The sequence below is a fragment of the Cololabis saira genome, chromosome 23 (assembly GCF_033807715.1).
Source record: "Cololabis saira isolate AMF1-May2022 chromosome 23, fColSai1.1, whole genome shotgun sequence".
In the NCBI taxonomy this organism is placed as follows: domain Eukaryota; kingdom Metazoa; phylum Chordata; class Actinopteri; order Beloniformes; family Belonidae; genus Cololabis; species Cololabis saira.
This window is the reverse complement of record NC_084609.1, coordinates 9,123,104-9,145,874: the sequence shown is the minus strand read 5'-3', so window position 1 is coordinate 9,145,874 and position 22,771 is coordinate 9,123,104. Positions and strand designations below refer to the sequence as shown.

The 22,771-nt window shown below is 41.7% G+C and overlaps 1 protein-coding gene across 1 annotated transcript in view; it reads left to right on the top strand.

Annotated features, from left to right (window-relative positions):
• anks1b (ankyrin repeat and sterile alpha motif domain containing 1B) overlaps positions 1-22,492 on the top strand; it is a 277,955-nt gene extending 255,463 nt beyond the window's left edge. Inside the window, exons 23-28 of the mRNA XM_061715033.1 lie at positions 3,171-3,242; positions 4,422-4,508; positions 6,778-6,915; positions 7,005-7,172; positions 19,930-20,021; positions 21,118-22,492. Coding sequence (XP_061571017.1) covers positions 3,171-3,242; positions 4,422-4,508; positions 6,778-6,915; positions 7,005-7,172; positions 19,930-20,021; positions 21,118-21,166 — 606 coding nt within the window. The 3' untranslated portion in view covers positions 21,167-22,492. The remainder of the gene's footprint in view (positions 1-3,170; positions 3,243-4,421; positions 4,509-6,777; positions 6,916-7,004; positions 7,173-19,929; positions 20,022-21,117) is intronic.
• Positions 22,493-22,771: the final 279 nt, after the last annotated feature.

The following is a 22,771-nucleotide window of genomic DNA, read 5'->3' as shown; positions in this document are numbered from 1 at the left end:
AGGGTGAACAGAAGGAGGGAGTTTTTTGTGTTTGTTTTATGAGATGAAGAGGGATGGTGAACAGAATGCATCGGCGCTAAGTTAATAAAGCCCTCTCCAACTCTGTCAGCAACAATTCAGATAACACGTTCTCGTTGCCCCAGCTTTGCAATCACAGCTCTAAAATATAAAGCAGTTATAACAAATAATTTTCCAGATAAAAAACGTGATTAACAGCCGATTCTATCTCAGCACTGACTGAATATGCTGTTTGTTATAAATATAAAACCAGTATAGGATGCATCTGATACACAGAAATACTTGTTTGAGATTTAAAAATCCTTAAATTATTTCCTTTTTTCACAACCAACATCAATATTTAGCTTTGACCAGAATGAGCTTAAACTAAAACATATATATAATTAGTAAAACAGAACTCCTCTTATATTACAGGACTGTCTCAGAAAATTAGAATATTGTGATAAAGTCCTTTTATTTTCTGTAATGCAAAAATGGCATAAATTCTGGATTCATTACAAATCAACTGAAATATTGCAAGCCTTTTATTATTTTAATATAGCTGATTATGGCTTACAGTTTAAGATTAATATTCTGAATATTCAAATTTTTGGAGATAGGATATTTGAGTTTTCTTTAGCTGTAAGCCATGATCAGCAATATTAAAATAACAAAAGGCTTGCAATTTTTCAGTTGATTTGTAATGAATCCAGAATGTATGACATTTTTGCATTACAGAAAATAAAGAACTTTATCACAATATTCTAATTTTCTGAGACAGTCCTGTATGTGGTCATCAAAGATAGCAAAACTAAAAGATGAGACTAGTTGATGGTTTAGCTTTAGTCTACTGCTTTGATCCAGAAAAGACTAAATCAATATTTCCTGACTTTTACACGCATGTGGTTTTGAGCTACTGCGGATACAGCTTTCATACACATTTGATTTAGGTTTGAGTACTGTAAATGGACCTGCAGAATCAGTGACTGTTAAACTACTCTCACCAGTGCTTTTTGGGTAAAAATGAGTAAAGAATAAAACGTTAATGTGCAAAACTGAGATGGTGAAATTGATAAACACATCTTGTCACAGTGTTCATGATGCGGAAAGGAAATTAAAAATGGCAAAGCTTCATTTTATCTGAGCACAGTTCTGCAGACGCGCTAGCCTTGATGTGGAGTTGGAACTAATAAAATGATTTGTGTTTGCGTGCACAAACGATTCCTGCCACGGAGACATCTTGTGCAGCTGCTGGTGTTGTGTGCAACTGTAATTTAATTTCTAGGATATCTGCCAGCAAGTCTCCTGTAACAGCGATTTAACGTTGTTAGCTTGACTAAAGACAAAGTATTAATAATGCCCAGATGACCTCATTCTGATCTGCCAAGGACCAGACTCCGCCACTGAAAGTACGACTACGTTTAAGCCTCTAAAAAAAAAAGATTTACGTCCCGCTTCAGGGTGTACGTCCTCTTCCGTAAGCCGGACAGGGACTGAGGTGGTGAGCGTCGCACCCACTAATGGCTCTAATGTGGACATAAGCACGGCCTCTGAAATACTGTCACCATTAGTAGCTCCTGTATTAAATCAGATAACACTGACCGTGGAGTCACATCCAGATCTGCCAGACAGCAGTGTTAATGCACCTCTGGGATCCTCTCAAGGTTGATATAATCACAGCCACTCAAGTCAAATTAGTGTGTTTTAATGGAGACGTCCTTCATTAAGACCAAAATGGAAATGACTTTCCAAATTCAACGAGAGACCAATTGCATCTTCTTTTAGATAACAATGATGCTTCTACTCCAAGCCCTCCGTAAATAGACACAAGGCTCATAACATTTGATCTTGATCGCAGCGTAAAGTCTGGTCACCACAGCTTGAAGCTTTGACAGTCGACCACCTGCCACCAGTCGGGACCCAGACAAGAGCAGCTCTGGAGGATCAGCCTCGTCCTTCTGGGCGTCTTGGATGGCAGCGGCCTGGTCTGTTTATCATGTGAGGAGGGCTCTGACGAGTTCATCAGTCATCCTTACTGAATCCCAGAACAAAGTTGGCAGCAGATGACTCCATGCTGCTGGCCTGCACCTCCGTCCTTCTGCAGAGCTGATGCAGGTGTCACACGTCTTTCTCTGACACCGGCACAGAGGCCGGGCTCCATGTGAAAAGTCAGAAGAGGGCAATTTTGCTATTAAAAAAGCAGACCAGTTGCTAAGACTGGCTGAGTTAAACGATTATCATAATGCTTGTCTTATGTTTCAAATTGTCAACAGGCTCAACCCTAGACTTAGTAGTCTTGTGCCAATCTCCAGTCCTCAGCACACATACCAAACAAGAATCAAACCACTCATATTAAGGAAATGTCGCCGACATGTTTGCGCCACTATGAGTGTTGTTTACAGGGGGCCGCAGATTTGGAATAGGATTGATGATAGTGGCCTCAAGGTGTTGCCTTCTATCTCCAAGTTTAAAAGACAACTAAAAAATTATCTTTTACTAACCTATATATAATATAAAATGCTTCTTCATGGACTGCTGGGATGTACTTGTGTGATTGTATGTGTATGTAATGTTAAGTATGTATGTTAAGTGTTTTTTTTGTGTACTTTGTATGCATTTATCCATCACCATCTCTTTACAGATGGTAACTGCTTATACCATTGACTGTACCACTACCCTTACATGAACTATGGGCCCCCACCTATAAGCTTTCCTAACTAAACTTTTCTCAGTCAAAAGCGTTACCGCAGGGACGCTAGACGCCAAAAAGCGCGCCCCATTAATAACTATTGGGAGCACAGGAATGAATGAAATACAACCGTAAACACCTCAAACTGACATAGAACCACCCCGAACACAACCACTACAGCCCCAAACCAAAGCAGCGAGAGGGGATGAATGGGCGGTAGGGCATGCCCATATCAAAATTTCCTGACATTTTCTAGTTATAACTATTATTATGGTATTGTGAATAAATTCAAACTTCAAAAAAGAACGGGATCAAACCCTGCAGTTTAATCCACAACACTGAACTCCATGACCGTTCTTCCTGGTTGCAGCATCCCAAAGAGGAGACAGCATCAAAATGTGTTTGACTGTACTATAATGTGACAGCGACAGACCTCTATATCCAGCTTTATCATTTACCCAGCGTGTGTTTGTCTCTTCGACAGTACCTGGGCTCCATGCCGGTGAAGGAGCTGAGGGGGACCGAGTCCACACAAGACGCCTGTGCAAAGATGAGGGTAAAGCTCAAACACAGTCCACGTCTGATCCGACCAAACATCAGCATTTTAGACAACCTTACTGTAAACTGGGGAAGTTTGATTAATCACTGGGTCTGCGAGCGGTTAACCTGAGGGTATGGTATCGTCACACCCGCTTTTAACTGAGGAAAAACCTCCAACTTCACGGAGTGGAGGAAGTGCACAGTCATCCCACACTGTCATCCAAAGAGACTGCAGTGTGAAGAACAGTTTTAATATTCATGAGCCAAGCTTTCTGTTCCTTCTCCCTTTTCTCCACGGTTGTATTGAGGTGCAGTGAAATGCACATCAAATGAAAGGTGACTTTTATAACTGGTGCATCATTAATGTACCATCTTCCTTCCTTTACCCCCATCCCCTAGCTACCTACTACTCTTCCCTTATCTGTCATCCATCCCTTGACAACTGAGGTGAATGTGTATTTCTGAATTCCACGGTGGCAGACGAGCTAAGAAGCAACCTGTGAAGCCGAGCAGAGTTGCTTTTGTCAGCTTTTCAGCATCACCTGATCCTGACAGGGTTGAGCTGCAGCTTTAACGCTCGGCGAGCAGAGAGGCAAAAACACGGAACAAAGAAAACAAACGGATATGGAAAAGGCAGCCGGCGGATTCCTGAAGGGAGAGAAAGAAGGAAGGACTGAGGTAGAAAAATGTGAATATTGAGGAGGAGGAGAAGACAAGTGAAGAGAGAGCGAGATACAGAAAAGGCAGGGAAGGAACTTGGCTCACATCTTTGAATATGTTAAAGCTTTTCACCGGCAGGATGACAGCTGGAACGGTAATCACCAAGTTCACAGCTTCTCTCTGCATAATGTCTCCACTATAAGTATGTAATTAAAAGAAATGATGAGAGATACTGTAGATGTCTGGTATACCTTCAAAGTCTTTCCCGAATTTGCATTGCTGCAGTTAATTGGGTTCAGAAATGCATTTTCTAAATTTCACATGAGGTGGCTAACATTGATCACCTGACTTTGGTCCTGTAGGAAGAAATCTTCAATAGTTTTCAGGGGATTTAACAGTTTTATCTGAGACTTAATCGCCGATCAAAACTTAATCTGAACAAAAATGAGTAACGTGAGATTTTTTGATTTCTGGCGAGTTAAAAGTTGAGAAGTCACCGCTGCCGCTCTCCTGTCTTGTTTTTTGCGCACTGCAGAAGTCGACAGAACAGATGAAGAAAGTGCCGACCATCGTGCTCTCCGTGTCCTACAAGGGAGTGAAGTTCATCGACGCCACAAATAAGGTAAACGCTCCAGCAACGCCTACGGTAAATGACACGTGAAAGGTCATGGAGCATGAGTGATGTTCAGAGGTGCAGAGTCTACACGGTGACAGAGATCCCGTCTTTTTTATTTTAATTTTCGGCTGCAATCTGCTGCAAATAAGCGACGCACAAGCGGGCAATTATCAGCATGAAATAGACCAACAGCATGTTTTTTTAATACTTTTAACGAGGCGTTTAATAAAGCAGCTGTGTGATGAGTGATAGTTATCCAACTGGTGTCAGCATGTCCGGCCAAGATTAAATGTTTTAAATTCTGGTAATCAGTTTCACACTAAAATGGAAATTGCTGGTCCTGGAGACGAGTCCACAGCTGGAATCCCCTTGTGGCTTGTTGGATTCACTGGAAATGAATAAGCATGTTTTCAGACGGTTCTGCTGCTCAGACTACGACCTGCAATTAGGAGTCCTGAACTCATCATCGTGTTCTGATTCAACTGATCAACTCCGTCATCCAACTCCAAACCACATCTGCAGTTATGTTATTTTCAAGCAGACACAGAGAGTTGTTTTTGTATTTTAAAACTGTGGTTCAAATAGGGTAAAGATAAGTTAAAGCACAGATCTGGCGTTCTGCAAACCAGCCAATAGAAATCTGTTGCAGCGATAGAGAACTCAAATCCCTAATGGGAGGAAAAAATGATCTTGTTACACAAGCTGTTTGTGTAACTGTTTGTATTTAAAGACAAAAGACTGTGGTAAGATCACAGGATTCCCTTCTTCAGAGACCTCAACCTATACCTGGCTTTCTTATCAGATGTAGCTCAAATAGGGAGCTGTGCAACAGAGACTACGTTTACATGCAGTCAAAATTCGGGTTATTGCTAATATTCCGGTTACTGAAACATTTGGAATATTCCGTTTCCATGCGTGAGCAAACAGGGTTATCCCTGTGTACATGGTGATTAATCATTTGGGATATCTCGATCAAAACAGCGACGCACGGAGAACATCATGAAGCAATTCCTGTCATTTCCGCTTCTTCTTCCTGTATCCAAATTCAAAACAAATGCTGCTTCGTGCAACTTTTCGGTCACCTTCTTTTAAATCTCGCTATCCCGGTACTTTCTACTGTCTACAAATGCCAAAATGTTCATATCCTTCATTACATTTATGAAGTGATTAGTCTCATCCTGGTCTTGCGTTTCTCCATGTTTATAAGAACGTCCTGGACTCAAAAGACCAGGATTCCTTGCAAACAGAGCATGCGCAGAAAACTAATTCATGTTCCGTTTGATGGGGATATTCCGTTACGCGTTTACATGACCGAATATTCGGGTTTTAAAAGGAGTAACCCAGGGGTCATATTCGGGTTTTTGAGCAAATTCTGGTTATTCAAAGGGGTTATTGGTGTTTAGATGGCCGTGCAAAACCGGGTTATTGCCAATATTCGGGTTTTAAAAGGGTTATTGACTGCATGGAAACGCATTCAGTGGCAAATCTTGAGAATGTTAGTAGCCGTCAGCTCCTGGCTGAACGATGCATCTGCGAGTCTTTGGGTTGTTCACACATACAGTAACAACCAGACAGTGAGTTCAGTGGAAAATCAGGCTTAAAATCAACACATTAAACACCCTAAAGTGCTGCACATGTTTATCAGAGGTTGGAAGAACTGTATTTAAAGCTGGAAAACATCATTGTAATTTAAGCTGGGCAGTCAGGTCTGCAAAAGGCACACAGATAACAAAATAATAAATCAATATTTATATCAATATCAAGCAAAAGTCCCATTGTAGAAGGACAACCATCAGCGCAACATCCCAATTAGGAGCCAGTTTAGAGAATGACTAGATGTCAGCCATCCCTCACTTGGAGGCACAAGACAGCCCGTTGAGATTCTGCCAAAAAAGGCCTTAATGAGAAGAAAAATCCTCTGTTCTGAATAAACAAGTATTGAACCATAGAAATCTGATTCCTATCACGTTCGGAGGAGAGCAGGAAATTAGCATCAACTCAGCCAAAGTCTGGAGAGGTAATGACAGTTTTGAATACAGATGGTCACTGAAGGAGGTTATATATAATATATATTATATTATAATATATATATTAGTTTTGTATTATGTTTACAAGTCATTGATATTGTGGAGAATGACGTATAGATGAATAAAGAGAAAAAAGTGTAAGTTCAGGCTCAAAATTGTGTTTAACTGTTGTCTGTCTTACAAAATGGTCTTGTCTTTTGGACCTGAGGTCTCTTTTATCTAAAAGCCTCTGTTTTCTGTCTGTGCAGAACATGATCGCAGAGCATGAGATCCGTAACATCTCATGTGCAGCTCAGGATCCAGAAGATCTGTCTACGTTTGCCTACATCACCAAAGACCTCAAATCCAGTCACCACTACTGCCATGTCTTCACTGCTTTTGATGTGGTCAGTGATGCCTCGTGTTTGCAGACACGTCCGACTGCATATCCATCACGTATTCTCACAGCTGTTGCTTCCTCCTGTCGCCCCGTCAGAACCTGGCTTACGAGATCATCCTTACGCTGGGCCAAGCCTTCGAAGTGGCCTATCAGCTGGCCCTGCAGGCGAGGAAGAGCGGTCACGGCTCGTCTACGCTTCCAGAAAGCTTCGACAGCAAGCCCAGCAAACCTGTCCCCAAACCCCGCGTCAACGTCCGCAAATCAGTAAGCATCGACACGACCGCATCATGTGATGAGGAAATCCATCCCTGAAATTCTCCCCTATGAGCTCTAGTTTATTGTGAAGACTGAAATAACGTCCTGCCTTTTTGTTTTTGGATGCATTTTTTACTCTTGATAACACATTTTAATGCCTGGACTCAAATTCAAATGTTTTATTTGAGCCTCAGATCGAACCACACCGCAATAACTTCAGCCTGACCATTAGGAATGGGCGATATTTTACCGTTCACGATATACCGTCAAAAAAATTCCCCACGGTAAGAATTTGTCATCTCGCGGTAAAAACGATACTGCGAAAGAAAGAAAAAGAAAAAGAAAGAAAGAAAGAAAGAAAGAAAGAAAGAAAGAAAGAAAGAAAGAAAGAAAGAAAGAAAGAAAGAAAGAAAGAAAGAAAGAAAGAAAGAAAGAAAGAAAGAAAGAAAGAAAGAAAGAAAGAAAATTTCTGGCATTTATCCCGATAACGATAAAAAAAATACCAATACAAAAATGTCATCAACGGGAATTTATCCTTCTTTCTTCCTTTCAGGCTCATTTTCTTTCTTTCTTTCTTGTTCATATCTTTCTTTCTTTCTTTCAGGTTCATATCTTTCTTTCTTTCTTTCAGGTTCATATCTTTCTTTCTTTCAGGTTCATATCTTTCTTTTAGGTTCATATCTTTCTTTCTTTTAGGTTCATATCTTTCTTTCTTTTAGGTTCATATCTTTCTTTCTTTTAGGTTCATATCTTTCTTTCTTTTAGGTTCATATCTTTCTTTCTTTTAGGTTCATATCTTTCTTTCTTTTAGGTTCATATCTTTCTTTCTTTCAGGTTCATATCTTTCTTTCTTTCAGGTTCATATCTTTCTTTTAGGTTCATATCTTTCTTTCTTTTAGGTTCATATCTTTCTTTCTTTTAGGTTCATATCTTTCTTTCTTTCAGGTTCATATCTTTCTTTCTTTCAGGTTCATATCTTTCTTTTAGGTTCATATCTTTCTTTCTTTTAGGTTCATATCTTTCTTTCTTTTAGGTTCATATCTTTCTTTCTTTTAGGTTCATATCTTTCTTTCTTTTAGGTTCATATCTTTCTTTCTTTTAGGTTCATATCTTTCTTTCTTTCTTTCAGGTTAATTTCTTTCTTTCTTTCTTTCAGGTTCATTTCTTTCTTTCTTTCGCGGTATCGTTTTTACCGCGAGATGACAAATTCTTATCGTGGGGAATTTTTTTGACGGTATATCGTGAACGGTAAAATATCGCCCATTCCTAATGGTCAGGCTGAAGTTATTGCAGTGTGGTTCGATCTTATCGTGATACATTTTTTAGTCCATACCGCACATCCCTACTGACCATCATTAATCCATCCAAATCTCTTCTTCCTGCTCATTTCTATCAACTCTGAGTTTGATTTACCTGTGTTATCGGACACTGCTTGTGCTTTTGTGTGTGTGTGTTTTGGCCCAGATTAGGAAGTAGCAGGGGTGTGTTTGGATATTTGGTCTGTTAAGCAACGGCGCGGTCTTGCCGTCCCTGGAGTCTCTTACACACGTGGCTGATTGATGAGGCCTGTTTGCACGCGGCTCCAGAGACGAGCCGAGCAAGCCTGGGGGTGGAAGGAGATGGCGAATGCTAATCTGGAGGATTGTTACGTGCTAAAACACTGCATGCAAAATGACAATCCAGTCCATTATAGCCTCGTTAAAGACACTGCTGCGGTGTAGAGCACTCTGTGGTTTGTTGTGTCTCACACAACGGTGGGAATGCATCTCCAACCCCAAGCTTTACGCTCAAGAGTGCTGGTATTACGCCAGGACGCCAACAACACTCATGTTTCCAACTTCACTCAGCCAAAAAAAGCACGTATTAAGGAAGGTTAAGTGGGATGTGGAAATGTAGATTATTAGTGATGTAGTGTCATTAGTGGATCAGTTGGAGAAAAAATGATGGTAGGTCATCACACAGCCCTGGTTCAAATGTCGTATTATTGTGCCAGTGTTGTGTAAACATTCCCCTCAAGGTTGTCTAGCTGTGCCGCCCATCAGGTTAACGGGCTTGTTTTTGTCAGTAGACTTATGTTTGACCTTCCAGGTAAATATGGCAATGGCTACGTTTAAACAGGAATAATCTTGTTATTGACCTTGATGCAACAGATCACATTTCTCGCAGTTCTGTAAAGGAGCAAAGTTTAGAAAGTAAAAACACCAGGAGGGACGAACAAACCGGTGACATTTCAAAAGTGCAAGAGGCATGTGAACACGAGGAATATGTCTTATCTTAATTAAAATATCCCAGGAACAACAGAAATAGGTTACTCAATAACAGAGGAGCTTGATAAGTGATAAGTGGATGACTTGTGTCATCAGCTCTGGCTGGTATTGGGCAATATTGGCTGATTCAGGACATAAATCATAAGCCTGCTTTTATTAATGTATTTATTTAATGTATTAGTTTAGAATACTGCGAATGCAACAGCATGATGATGCGGTCACTGCGGCACATGTTGCATTTTCAACTGTGCTTCGAAAATAATAGTCATTTGTAGCATCTTTAGAAGCACATACATGCATGTTGCCATAACAACAACCAAATCATCTGAGACAACAAACTTGATCCAACAGTAAAAGCAGCAGCTCCCAAACATCCAACTTACAGGACTGTCTCAGAAAATTAGAATATTGTGATTTTCTGTAATGCAATTACAAAAACAAAAATGTCATACATTCTGGATTCATTACAAATCAACTGAAATATTGCAAGCCTTTTATTATTTTAATATTGCTGATCATGGCTTACAGCTTAAGAAAACTCAAATATCCTATCTCAAAAAATTAGAATATTCTGGGAATCTTAATCTTAAACTGTAAGCCATAATCAGCAATATGAAAATAATAAAAGGCTTGCAATATTTCAGTTGATTTGTAATGAATCCAGAATGTATGACATTTTTGTTTTTTTTAAATTGCATTACAGAAAATAAAGAACTTTATCACAATATTCTAATTTTCTGAGACAGTCCTGTAGGTTTGTCTCCCGTCAGTGACACAGTGGGATCATGTTGTTTCCTACGTGTCGCCACATTGTCAATGCTTCTAAGATTTCAGCAGTAACATACAAGGAAACACCGTTTTGACCACAACATTTTAATAGAGCATTAATCACCTTTTATGTGATTTATGCTCTATTACCAATAATAATAATGATTATTCATGTGCTGCTCCTAAACACATGGTGCTGGTACCGCCACCATACGGTGACATGACACCTCCCCAGAAATGTGTGTATGTCTTGTTTTGTGCGGATGGTCTCAACAGGGAAGCAGCAGCAACTGGAAATGTGGCCGAGGCTTTTCAGGTTCCTCACCATGTTCACCACCACTGCTCACCATCTACGCACTCACATTGCATCAAACCCTTCTTCTCTTCCTTTTATAGACAATAAATCAATCCGTGCCTCGGATCCATCTGTTAGCTGTTATAGCTCTCATACTACCGTCTTCTTACGTACGGTGTGAGTGTGTGCTGGCCTTTGTTTTAGCTGGAGCTGAGCATTTCTCTGCAGCATGTATAACTCAGCATAACACTTGTTCCAGCATGTAATGCAACAAACTAACACAAATTTGCTTTGCACTTCTTGATCCTCAAATGCTACTTGGTGCATATTTAGATTAAGGTGGTTGTTTACACGGAAGTTTCTTAATGGGAATATTGTCATCCATGTAAATAAACTGCCTCTACTGAGCGGCTACAGGAGAAATATTATTGCTCCATCAGATGAAGTGTTCTAAAAAAAGCCTGGGCATCACCATCTCTGTGATACGGATACATGTCACACATCCGTGCATTTCTGTGTGCGTGTCATGCCTCCTGCAGACACGGCGTCACACAGTCCATCAGTGAGCCTGTCAACACAACATTAACCACTCACAGCTTTAAAATAGTCCCACTAACATACTTTGCACGCACTATGACACATCAGGGGCACAGCAGTTGGTGTCTAAAGGGCCTGATACTACACTGGGGTGGAGCTTAAATCAAGTTTTAGTTCACCTACATGACTGCATTACAGAAACAAGATGGTGGAGAACAGCCGCTTTAGAGGAGAGGTTCAACTCTCTCAAGTTAGTGGTGATGAAAGGTCAAGAACAGGAGACGAGATGAGAAAGGAGAGCACGTGTGGAGTTCGTGAGCGGTCTTACGCCTACGGAGATGATGGACGACGGCATATGTACACACAATCTGCTTAGTCTGCAGCAGTTACATTAACCATTAATTGCCTCTTTTTTCCCTTCCTGCTTTCACACACATACGGGTGCGTGCGCGCGTGTGTGTGCGCGGTGTAGTTAATGGGTTGTGGTGTGCAGCAGGGCAAAGATACTGCAGGATTCACTTAATATTCCTGCCACCCGCCAGCCATAATCTCCATCCTGCGGCACCTCCCTGTGCTTCGTAGTGAAACACAGCAGCTTTGTTTCAGACCCTCCACACCACACCCTCTTACTGTCATTTTATTATGTTGTTTACGTTTTGTGAGGACATTACTCCCAAGGCTGTGGAAAGACTGCTAAGCTGGATTGATAGTATGTGGTTCTTCGCCACAGCAAGAAAAGACATTCAGACCCATAAACAGATGATGATACAATTCCTGAGATTTTCTATCCAATCAGTGACCCACCATGTCTTAACGTCAGTGTTTAGCATCGCTTTTTGATTGAAGCTGTCAAGCAGCACAGACGAGAAGACGGACACAGATATAGCCAGTTTTCACAATCAAATACTGTTCAGTCTTCTGGCTGAATATCAGGCCATTACAACAAAGCGTTCAGCGTATAGAACGTGTTTGGTATAATTCAACAGTTAAAGAGACCGACGTGTCAACACAGATACTGTTTTGTTTTTCAGAGAATAACACCTGATAAAGCAGCATGTAAAAAAAAAAAAAATGGCCATAGTCAAACTGTTTAATCCAGGGGTGTCAAACTCATTTTACTTGGCGGGCCGGATTTGACAAATTTTTTTCTTGCGGGCCGCACACAAAAACGGTGCGAAACATTTTTTTTCTAGTCCTTTCTTTTTTACTATTGTCATCTAATTTAATATCAGTTTAGTTCGTTTTAAAGGAAATATACACTTTGTTTACACTCTAATTATGTAAAATATATTTCTTCAGGATCTTTTCTTGAAATTTCTCGTTTTTTTTCAAATTACAAGTACAAGTATGTAAGATACTTTTAATATCATTTTACAAAGATAAACAGAAACAAGTATGTTTTTTTTATATTTCGCATTTTTATAGGAAATTTAATTAAAAGCAAAATCTTTCTTATTACATTTGAGAGTGTTTCTTTGTGATTTAGAGAGTTTTCCAGTACAATTAAGTGTATTTATTTTTAAAAATTGGCGCGAATATTTACGCCAGTGTGCCGAAAAAGTCAGCACTTCTTTTAACTATTTTACTTTGTCACTAACCTCGCATTCAAAACTGAAATTCTCCGAATAAATATCTTCTATCATCTTTTTTAGCAGTGATATTTTTCCTGCGAAAATATATAATAGTAGTCAGTTAATAAAAATAAACGACCATCTACAAAGAAATAAAAATCGGCAAATGCATTCTAGAAAACGAAAAAAATGTCAAAAACTGCTCTATTTGTGGAATAACGATGGATTTGTAGAAGAAATATATTATCGGATATGCTGCGATTCATGGCAATTATTTATGCCTTTATTAACATTTCGTTTTTTTGCGTTGGAAACTTCTCACGGGCTGCATGAAAATCTCTCTCGGGCCGCACATTTGACACCCCTGGTTTAATCAATGGGACAGGTGGATTGTTGCAGGAGCTGGATAGAAATCTGATCAAAGCATCCAAAATAAGAGTCTAACCAACAATTAAATCCCAATTCAGTGTGTCTGTGGTGAAGTCTGTGGCTGTGGGGCCCGTGCAGCTGGTTCTCAGTTATATTTGTACAGTTGCTGTGCCGCACTTGCATTGGTGGAGTGTTGCCATGCAGGATCTGCTATAATAACGTGGCATGCTTTTTCCACTTTGAGTTTGGCGTAACGTCAGTAATGGTGCTGTTGCCATGGTTATTGCTTTGGTTTTGGAGTGATTGTTGCCTTTCCCTGTTGCTACGCAGCTGCTCTGTCCTTGCCGTGGTTTTGCAGTGCTGCTTTGTTGGGTTTGTGGAGCTGGCCAACCTTGACCAGTGTGACCTCTGCTCCTGTAGGTCCTCATATCTCCCTCCAGCCGCTGGTCTCTCGGCCACATTTACACCCCTCACCGGCCCCCTCCACATCCTCCCACTCGACTCTTCCATCTTCCTCACAAAGCTCAATCACAGGTCTTTCAAGCTTTTCTTTCTCTCCTTTTTTTATATCCACGTGTTTTGTTTTTTCCATTCAAGGAGAAAACGTGATCAGTGAGTGGATTTATTTTATTCAGCTTGAGTCTACATTCTTGTGTGTTTTAGTTTCTCGCTCCATCTCCATATCCATGTTTGGCGATGCTGTTTCTAAACAGAATGCAAAACCAACCCACATCATTTGCCATGGCTAATATAACTCTTTATACAGAGCTTTACTTTAGTGCTAAAGTCATTTTTTATGTTCCCCATTGTGCTTTTTTTATTCCCGTCCCCTGATAGGAATTGATAGCTTTCTGCTAGATGAAACATGTAGAGCGCAGTGAAACGTGTGCCAGTAAAGTTGCAGTTGGAGAGAAAATACCTCAGGAGTTGCAGAGATTTTTTTTTTCTACCCCTTCATGAATTTTTAACTGCAAGCATGCTGGTAAGAAACTTTTACGCTCCTGAAAAATGTGTTTACAACATAAAAAAGATATCAACCTTAACATTTTCATGCCGTTCCAGTTTATTATTAATGCTCTCACAGTTTTGCTTCTATTGCTGCAGTGAATGTGGATTAAAACACCGTCATGCAACTGTTTTAACTAACGTGAGATCATGACTAATGCTTATTAATGCAGTTTAGATATCGCATCTGAAAAATATCAGCTGCTTCTCTGTTCACTTCAACCTCTGTGTGATCTGACTTTGCATAAAATATCTTTGTGACATGTGATCTTAAGTCATTTACGCATCTGTGAGCAGAGGTAGAAGATCAGAGACCCCTTAATATGAAAATATAGCAAACTCCTGAGCTGCACCAATTATTCCAGTCCAAAATACAAGGATGAAGGTTTTGCACCTTACCGTTCATTAATCTTTTTCCCCATATTTCTGCAAGCAAAGCAGATGCGTTAGAAAATGAATTCAGGGAATTTGTTTTACACAATATTTACTGCAGCCGTGCCAGAAAAAACATAGCTGTAGGAGTTTAGAATTGTAATAACTGTGGGTTGTTTTTTGAGATAAACAGGAAACAGCTGCAGCAGCAATGTGACAAATAAGTAAAAATGTATCTCCACACAAACATGTATTTCAAATGAAATGTCTAATGTACTATTTGCACTGGCCTAAAATTACCTCTGGACCTGCAGTAATTCAAAACTACACCCCGACATCTGTACTTAGTTCTGCCCTGGTTTTACTATAATTTACCAACATTAATTCCTGAAAGTGACATCAAGGCCTTTCATGAAACCTTTCATCTAAAATTTTTAATATTGAGTTAAAAGCATCTGATCAAACACCCCAGAGTTGGATTTCAGTGATTATCCATCCATCCATTTTTTTCCACTCATCCGTTACCGAGTCGCGGGGGCAGCAGTTTCAGCAGAGATGCCCAGACTTCCTTCACCCCAGACACTTCCTCCAGCTCTTCCTCCAGCTCTTCCGGGGGGAGTCCGAGGCGTTCCCAGGCCAGCCGAGAGACATAGTCTCTCCAGCGTGTCCTGGGTCTTCCCTGGGGTCTCCTTCCGGAGGGACATGCCTGGAACACCTCCCTAGGGAGGAGGGACATGCCTGGAACACCTCCCTAGGGAGGCGTCCAGGAGGCATCTGGTACAGATGCCCAAGCCACCTCAGCTGACCGAACTCCTCACCCTATCTCTGACGGAGCGTCCGGCCACCCTGCAGAGGAAACTCATCTCGGCCGCTTGTATCCGCGATCTTGTCCTTTTGGTCATTACCCAGAGTTCATGACCATAGGTGAGGGTAGGTGCGTAGATTGACCGGTAAATCGAGAGCTTCGCCTTTCGACTCAGCTCCTTCTTCACCACGACGGTCCGGTACATCATAACTGCGGACGCTGCACCGATCCGTCTGTCAATCTCCCGCTCCATCTTTCCCTTACTCGCACTCGGCTTCAAACCGCCTCAGCACATGCTGAAGGTCCCAGTTCGATGAAGCCAATAGGACAACATCATCTGCAAAAAAGCAGAGATGAAATCCTGAACCGTATGCCCACCAGCCCCTGGCTACACCTAGAGATCCTGTCCATAAAAATTACGAACAGAACCAGTACAGGGCAGCCCTGCCGAAGTCCAACATGCACCGGGAACAAGTCTGATCTACTGCCGGCAATGCGAACCAGACTCCTACTCCGATCATACAGAGACCGGACAGCCCTTAATAGAGGGCCCCAGACCCCATACTCACTGAGCGCCCCCCACAGAATGGCACGAGGGACACGGTCAAATACCTTCTCCAGATCCACAGCCTGACAGCATCCCTTACCTCCGGTGTCCATCACCGGGTTGGGGGTTGCCGCCACGATAGCCACCAGAGACTTTGCACTGGTGCACTCGAACTCAATGTCCCCAGCCTCCCTCGGAATCTGTGAGAGGGCTCAGCCAGACCCTCACAATACGTTTGGGTCTGCCCGGTCTGTCCAACTTCCTCCTCCGCCAGCGCATCCAACTCACCACCAGGTGGTGATCAGTTGACAGCTCAGCCCCTCTCTTTACCAGTGTCCAAGACATGCGGCCGAAGGTCAGATGAAATGACAACAAAGTCGATCATTGACCTCCGGCCTAGGGTGTCCTGGTGCCACGGAAGTCTAATAACAGAGCACCACATGGGTTCAGATCGGGGGGGCCGTTCCTCCCAATCACGCCCCTCCAGGTATCACCATCATTGCCCACGTGAGCGTTGAAGTCCCCCAGTAGAACAATGGAGTCCCCAGTTGGAGCATTGTCAAGTACCCCTCCTTTGGGACTCCAAGAAGGCCGGGTACTTCGCACTACTGTTCGCCACGTAGGCACAAACAACAGTGAGAGACCTTTTCCCGACCCGAAGACGCAGGGAAGCGACCCTCTCGTTCACCGGGCAGCTGAGCTGGGAGGCGATAAACAAGCCCACACCAGCCCGCCGCCTCTCACCCTGGGCAACTCCAGAGTAGTGGAGGGTCCAGCCCCTTTCAAGGAGCTGGTTCCAGAGCCCAAGCTATGTGTGGAGGTGAGCCCGACTATCTCTAGCCGGTATCTCTCAACCTCACGCAAAAGCTCCGGCTCCTTCCCCCCCAGCGAGGTGACATTCCATGTCCCTACTGAGAGGGTTTTACTCCAGGGATTGGGTCGTCGGGGCACCCCGCCACGACTGCTACCCAGACCACATGGCACCAGCCTGTCATGGTCCTTCCTGGGGGTAGTGAGCCTACTTGAAGTCGGGCCCATGTCGCCGTTATGGGCTGAGCCTGACTGCGTCCCACGGGCAAAGACCCGGCCACCATGCGCTCGCCTTCGAGCCCCAACCCCAACTGGCTCCAGGGAGGGGCCCCGGTAACAGCGAATACGGGCGACGTAACGGCCCCTAATTTTTTCTTTACCATGATCGGCTTGTGATTTCAGTGACTGAAATTAGAAAATGGTGTATCGGCCTATGAATTTAAGTTGCCGTGGTAACAGTAAATTTAATTGTACATGAAATGTGTCCATAATTACACTATGAAAGAGGCAATGAGAGGACGAATTACTGCCTTGTGCGTCACACAGGATTAAAATTCTCTCATGGCCACGATGTTTGCTGAAATAGTGTCGGTTATTTGGGGTGGAATTGTTACTTTACAAATAAGACATGGCACATTCAGACGAGATTAAAATCACAGAAGTCCTCTGTGATTTTTACTTTATTAATTACTGCAGGTCCCCAGATGACATTAAGTGCTAATTGGGGATTAGACACATTACACAGACTTATTAGAAATTCAATATTATGTTAATATTCTGGTTATCCAAAGTATCAACCTTAGTCCAACAGTAACGCTTGATATACAACAGGCACATATTCAACAAAATATAGCCGAGATATAAAACACTATGAAAGCCAAGTACGTCTTGTGGAAGTACCTTTATAAACGTTTAGGGAGTTATATCAAATAGGACGTCAGCAAGGATCTTTGGCCATGTCTAAACTTAGAGTTCATCCCAAGGTCACGCAATGCAAAAAACAAAGATCCACATCTGAGATAGTTTAAAGTCCAATTGAGCCCCTTTTCCATATACGGTTTTCACCTCGCCTCAGTGCCAGCCGTTTTCCATTACAGTTCAATGTGGGTGGGGCCGAAACGCACTGCCACAACACACAGAAGCGTGTGGACTTCCTCGTTCATTCACACAATTGGTCTGCTTGCCATTTTGTAGTTGTAAAGTAAATATTGCGGTCGCTGCTGCCTGGTTTTAAATTAGGATTTGCTCTCCGGCCAATCAGTGGCCTTGTGAGGTATTTTCAGCCCAACTCAACTCTGTTAGATCCCCGGGCAAGTAGGTGCGAAAAATCACCTAGTGGAAAACCCTTAAATCCGGGTAGAATCAACCGAGCCGGTACTAGTGGAAATTACCTTAAAAAAAGATCAAACTAGTATGGCCCGTTTGAGAAAATGAGCATGACAGCAATTTTTCCAAACAATTATCACAGATTTACAAAGTTGCATCCCCTTTCGACATCGTACCGAGGGCTATAATTGTCCACAGACAACCTGTCAGGGGATGGGTGACGGGATTTGGGCTCATTTTGCAGCAGCAGGACCGAGGAACCTTGCAGTGATCGAGTCAACCGTGATATCCTTGTTCTTAGTAAATGTGTGTTTGTTTTCAGTTAAATATGACGCCTGTTCAACAGCTGAAGAAAATCCGCAAATCTAAAAGTCCAGAACTCAGGACAATTGAAATACTTTATTACTGTTAAGAGATCGGTGCATGAATAAATATCTGTGAAACCAAGAAACATTGTGGCACTCTTCCACAATATTGTGAGAAACAGACAATATACAGAAAAAAAAACTATTGCTGTTCTGCAAGATTTTGAATCATGGATTGTGCTTTGTGTTTCCAAACACTGCTTCTGCATTAGCTTTACCTGAACTAATTACACCTGAAGTTGCATTTACTCAATTTTAATAACTGGTGAGGACCACATAAACCATTTATGAATTAAAAAGGGTGAAATCTTCTTTCCGCACAACTGCGGCCCATTGTGAGGTTGGTTAGTTTGATCCTATTGATCCTCTGGACACCTTCACTGAGCAGGATGGCTCCGAGATCAAAAGTGTGTCAATTTATCCTAAATCCTGTAATCCTAAAATAGGATTATAAAGTCTTGCTGTGGCTGTCTGAGTCTGGAGAGGATAGAGAACTGGATTAATATTGTATTTACCTTCAGTATTGTTGCCATGTGTTCAGAAATGAGAGAACCGAGGCTCGGTTCAGTGGTCTGTGGAATGCTGATATCAGTCCGGCAACACCTGCAGACGTACAAATGAACCTGTTCATACAGACGCACTTTGATAATGTCACAACTGCAGTTCATCCAACTCTATTCTACCCAGAAACCATCAGGCTGGAGCACACTGGCGCCCTCAGCAACAAAACCCAGCCTTTAGACAAGTGCCAGGAGGTTTTTTTTGAATTATTTGCTTCGAGTGGCAGTATAAATAAAGTACTCTCCTCTGCCACAATACAATGTTATAATCAGGGTGCGATTTGTGAAAAAACCAGAGGGGGGGATAACTTTGAGAAATATTTTTATTCAGAAAAATTACCACACAACAGTGGGCCAACCGTATAGGCTATATGAAAACTTGTTTCTTGTGTAAACTTTACACTTAAGCTACATAACGTAGGCGGTAGGCCTATTTTGAACATGAACTGAACCACTGCATTTGCAGAAATATTTTCTCCTAATAGTTTTTAAATGTGCCAAATAAAAATAAATAAACAAAATTAATATTTTTTTAATTCTTTCTTGATATCAGTTTAACAGAAAACATGGGAGCTCTCCTCAGCCGAGGAGATGCTGCTGTCCACCATTCGATCAGCAATGTCACATCTTGTTTCATCTTCTGTCGCATTTTTTCTCTGGATTTTTGGTTGTGATCCTGTAAAATATGAGGATATGCTGCTCTGGATTCTTTTCATTTTTTCATTCATTTGACTGACTATCTTTTCTTTTGGCGGGCCGGAAGTCGGACTTTTGGAATAGTAAAAAATCCGGTTGGTTTTCAAAATAAAACTGCTTTCTGTGGGCGTGATGCCTCTGAGTCGCTCCCGGTATCAAAATCACAGCACAAGCAGAATGAACACGGACTCTGTGTATTTTGGTTGTTATTACTTGTTAATAATTACGATGTAATGGTGAAAATACTTTGGGTGGAGGGGATAAAGTTTGTCCCCACCGAGGATAAAAATAATTCAGCAGAGGGTAGGACGTGTAAACCAGAGGGGGGGGAAATCCCCACCATCCCTACCGGCAAATCGCACCCTGGTTATAATCATGCAGTACATTTTCAGAACGATGATTGTACTAGTTCTTCACGATGCTTTAAAGATTTCACTTCCGTAATGGATTTCTCTCCATTTTTTTAATCCCAGATGGAGCAACCATCCATGGACCAGAAGGGCCACGCCAATGTGCCGTGGATTGTGGAGCCGGGCCAGGAGGCAAAGAGAGGAGTCAACACCAAGTACGAGACCACTATTTTCTAACATACACCCGCCTTGTCCACTCCTGTGTGTGTGTGCCTTTCAGAGGTGGCCCCGTGTCGGGGCTCCGCCCCGGAGTTGGGCACGAGCAACGCACGCCGCCGCGTCACCTCGCCGGCGGGAAAAATACAAATACATCTCACCCCCGTTAGCCGAGATTGTCCACTGCATGACGACGATTGGCGCTGCGTTGTCTCTCTTCTCCCTTTCTTTCTGCTCCCCCTTCTCTGGCCTGGGCCTCGTCCTCCTGCCTGCAGGGCTGGTGCATGACTTTTGACCCCAGGGCTGTGGTGCACTTCTGGCTCCACCTGTAGGGGGAATGGTCAGCTCCGTTTCTTTTTCCACTTTCTGTTGGTCAGTCTGTCAGTCAGCATTCAAAAAGTTTCTTATTCTGCATTTAGCTATCTGCCTTTTTTTATTCCTGCTTCTTGGTACAGTCACTTGGCTTTGTCTCTCTCCTCCTTTTTTTCCTCCAACTGCCTCCGTCCTTCACTTCCCTCTTAATTTCAGCCCCTTTGTCCAACTGCACCTGACAACTTGAATGAGATTCGACAAAGAGAGCTGCATTAAGAGCTGATAAAGTGTGCAGCACATTCTTGGGGCTCACACTGACGAGGGGATGTTATTTCAACATGACAGCTGGAGGAAAGTTTGGACTTTTTAGACTTTTTTTATACACAAAAAGAGGAGAGGAGATGTAGCACAGTAAGTTTGACTTAAACTGGTTCATCCAGCAAGCTACTAGAATGTATTTTCACTTTGATTCTTTATATTAAATTATTTTTTTGGATAAACTAACAAGCTTGTGAATTTCTTTAGGTCACTAGATTTTAAACTAGACCTGTGACACAGGAAGACATGACTTTTTTGTTTTTTGCTTTGTTCTTTTCAACTACAGAGACTTTTCCCTGCTGGTAAAAAAAAAAAAAAAGAAAAAAGAAATGAAATAGTATGTAAAAGGTTAAAGCATGTGGCTTGTGAGACGCATGGTGGCCATGTTGGATTTGCTGAGCAGGGGGGCCGTGGAGAGGCGGGGTGTGAGGGCTCTTTCGATAAGTGATGTCATCTCATTTGCAGGGCAATGCCGGACGCTCATGTCTATTACTGTGGAATGCAAAGAATGTAGCCAGCCCTAAACATGGAACTTTGTCACACATACAATGCAAAAAGGACTACAAAAGGACTACAAAAGCATGGATGCTACTCCACATTGTTTAAGGTTGACTACAGAACTTTTAACATTCATTCCCACAACACTTGACACAGTAAACATTGGACCAACAGACACACTAACGGGACTGCAGCCTGACAGACGACCGTCTGCTCTGAATGTACACTTATTTGAAAGCAGCCTCAACGTCCTGCAGCCACAGCTGGATCTGTTTTTATGCACCCCCACCTGAGAGGCGTGACCTTTTTTTGAACTTTTATGTGGTCTGTATCTCCGTGGAGACCGAGTTTGGTTACAGGGGCATGTGTCAGTATTGTTTTGGGTTGCAGGAAGTCTGGATAGCCTTTTTTTTTTGTTGTTGTTTTGTTTTTTTCAGTGTCAGAAAATAATACATATGCACAAGCGTGGAAAATGTGATTGGACGTGCTGCAAGAGGTCTCAAAATGAATGATGAGCCTATGTGAACAAAACAGCATCTAGAGTTTAAAAAAAATAAAAGTATTCTATTCATATTGCCCGACATTTTAATATTTAATGAGAGTATTATATGATTATGATTATTCTTGTGCAATTCTTGTCTACTGTTGTCTTAATGTTACATTATTTTTCTATGATATGCTGAGATGAAAATCTTGGGCCTGAGAATGGTGAAAATCCTTTAAAAAAATAATCTGAAACTAGATGTTCATACTTGTACAGAGAGTGAATGTTGCAGGTTGCTCGCTAACTCCCAGGTCAGGTCAACCTTCATTTCTCATGGGGCTCTACTCTTATCTTGCAGATGTACTATTTTAAACGCAGTATTACTGTATTATTTGGATGAGACATTATCCAGTTATAAAATGTACATAGATATTTTGCCAACTCATTGTTCATACATGTAATGTAAAGAGAAAAGAATAAAGCATTTGCAGTAAATGGCACTGGAAACAAGGTACCATAATAAAAGTTGAAGATAACAAAAAGTGGCAGATTGTATTTTGAGTGAAAACGTGGATTATTTGGAGACATCACTGCTGATCAACAAATGTACATAGGCTTGGGCTTCCAGCACACTGATTTTTGTAGTTTTGGCCATTATTTATATCCTTGTAAAGCACATGAAATAAAATCTGACTTGTACAACCATAATTTATCTTTGTGATTAAGTTGTCTGTTTTTTTCATCAACATGAATGGTTTGCTATGGATTCAGGAGTAAGTGCAGAACTTTAAAGTTCCTCTGTATCTGAGCTGGACCTCCCCGCAAGATATCCCAAACATCATGACCAGATATTAAAAAAAACACTAACATCAGAGAAAAGAGAGATGTTCTGATACTGGTTTTATTTTTTCTAATAAACAGTTTAGACAGGCATTTACTAGGAGTTTTTACCTGCCACTGTTTATGTTATGTTTATGTAATAATTGCTCGGGGGTTCATGTTCTGGGTCTCTGGAAAGCGCCTAGAGACAACTTCCGTTGTAATAGACCCTACAGTATATAAATAAAACTGAATTGATGAAATTTGAGCACATTGGAGGTCCAGATGTCTGTTTTTCTTTTTTTTGACTGTTATGAA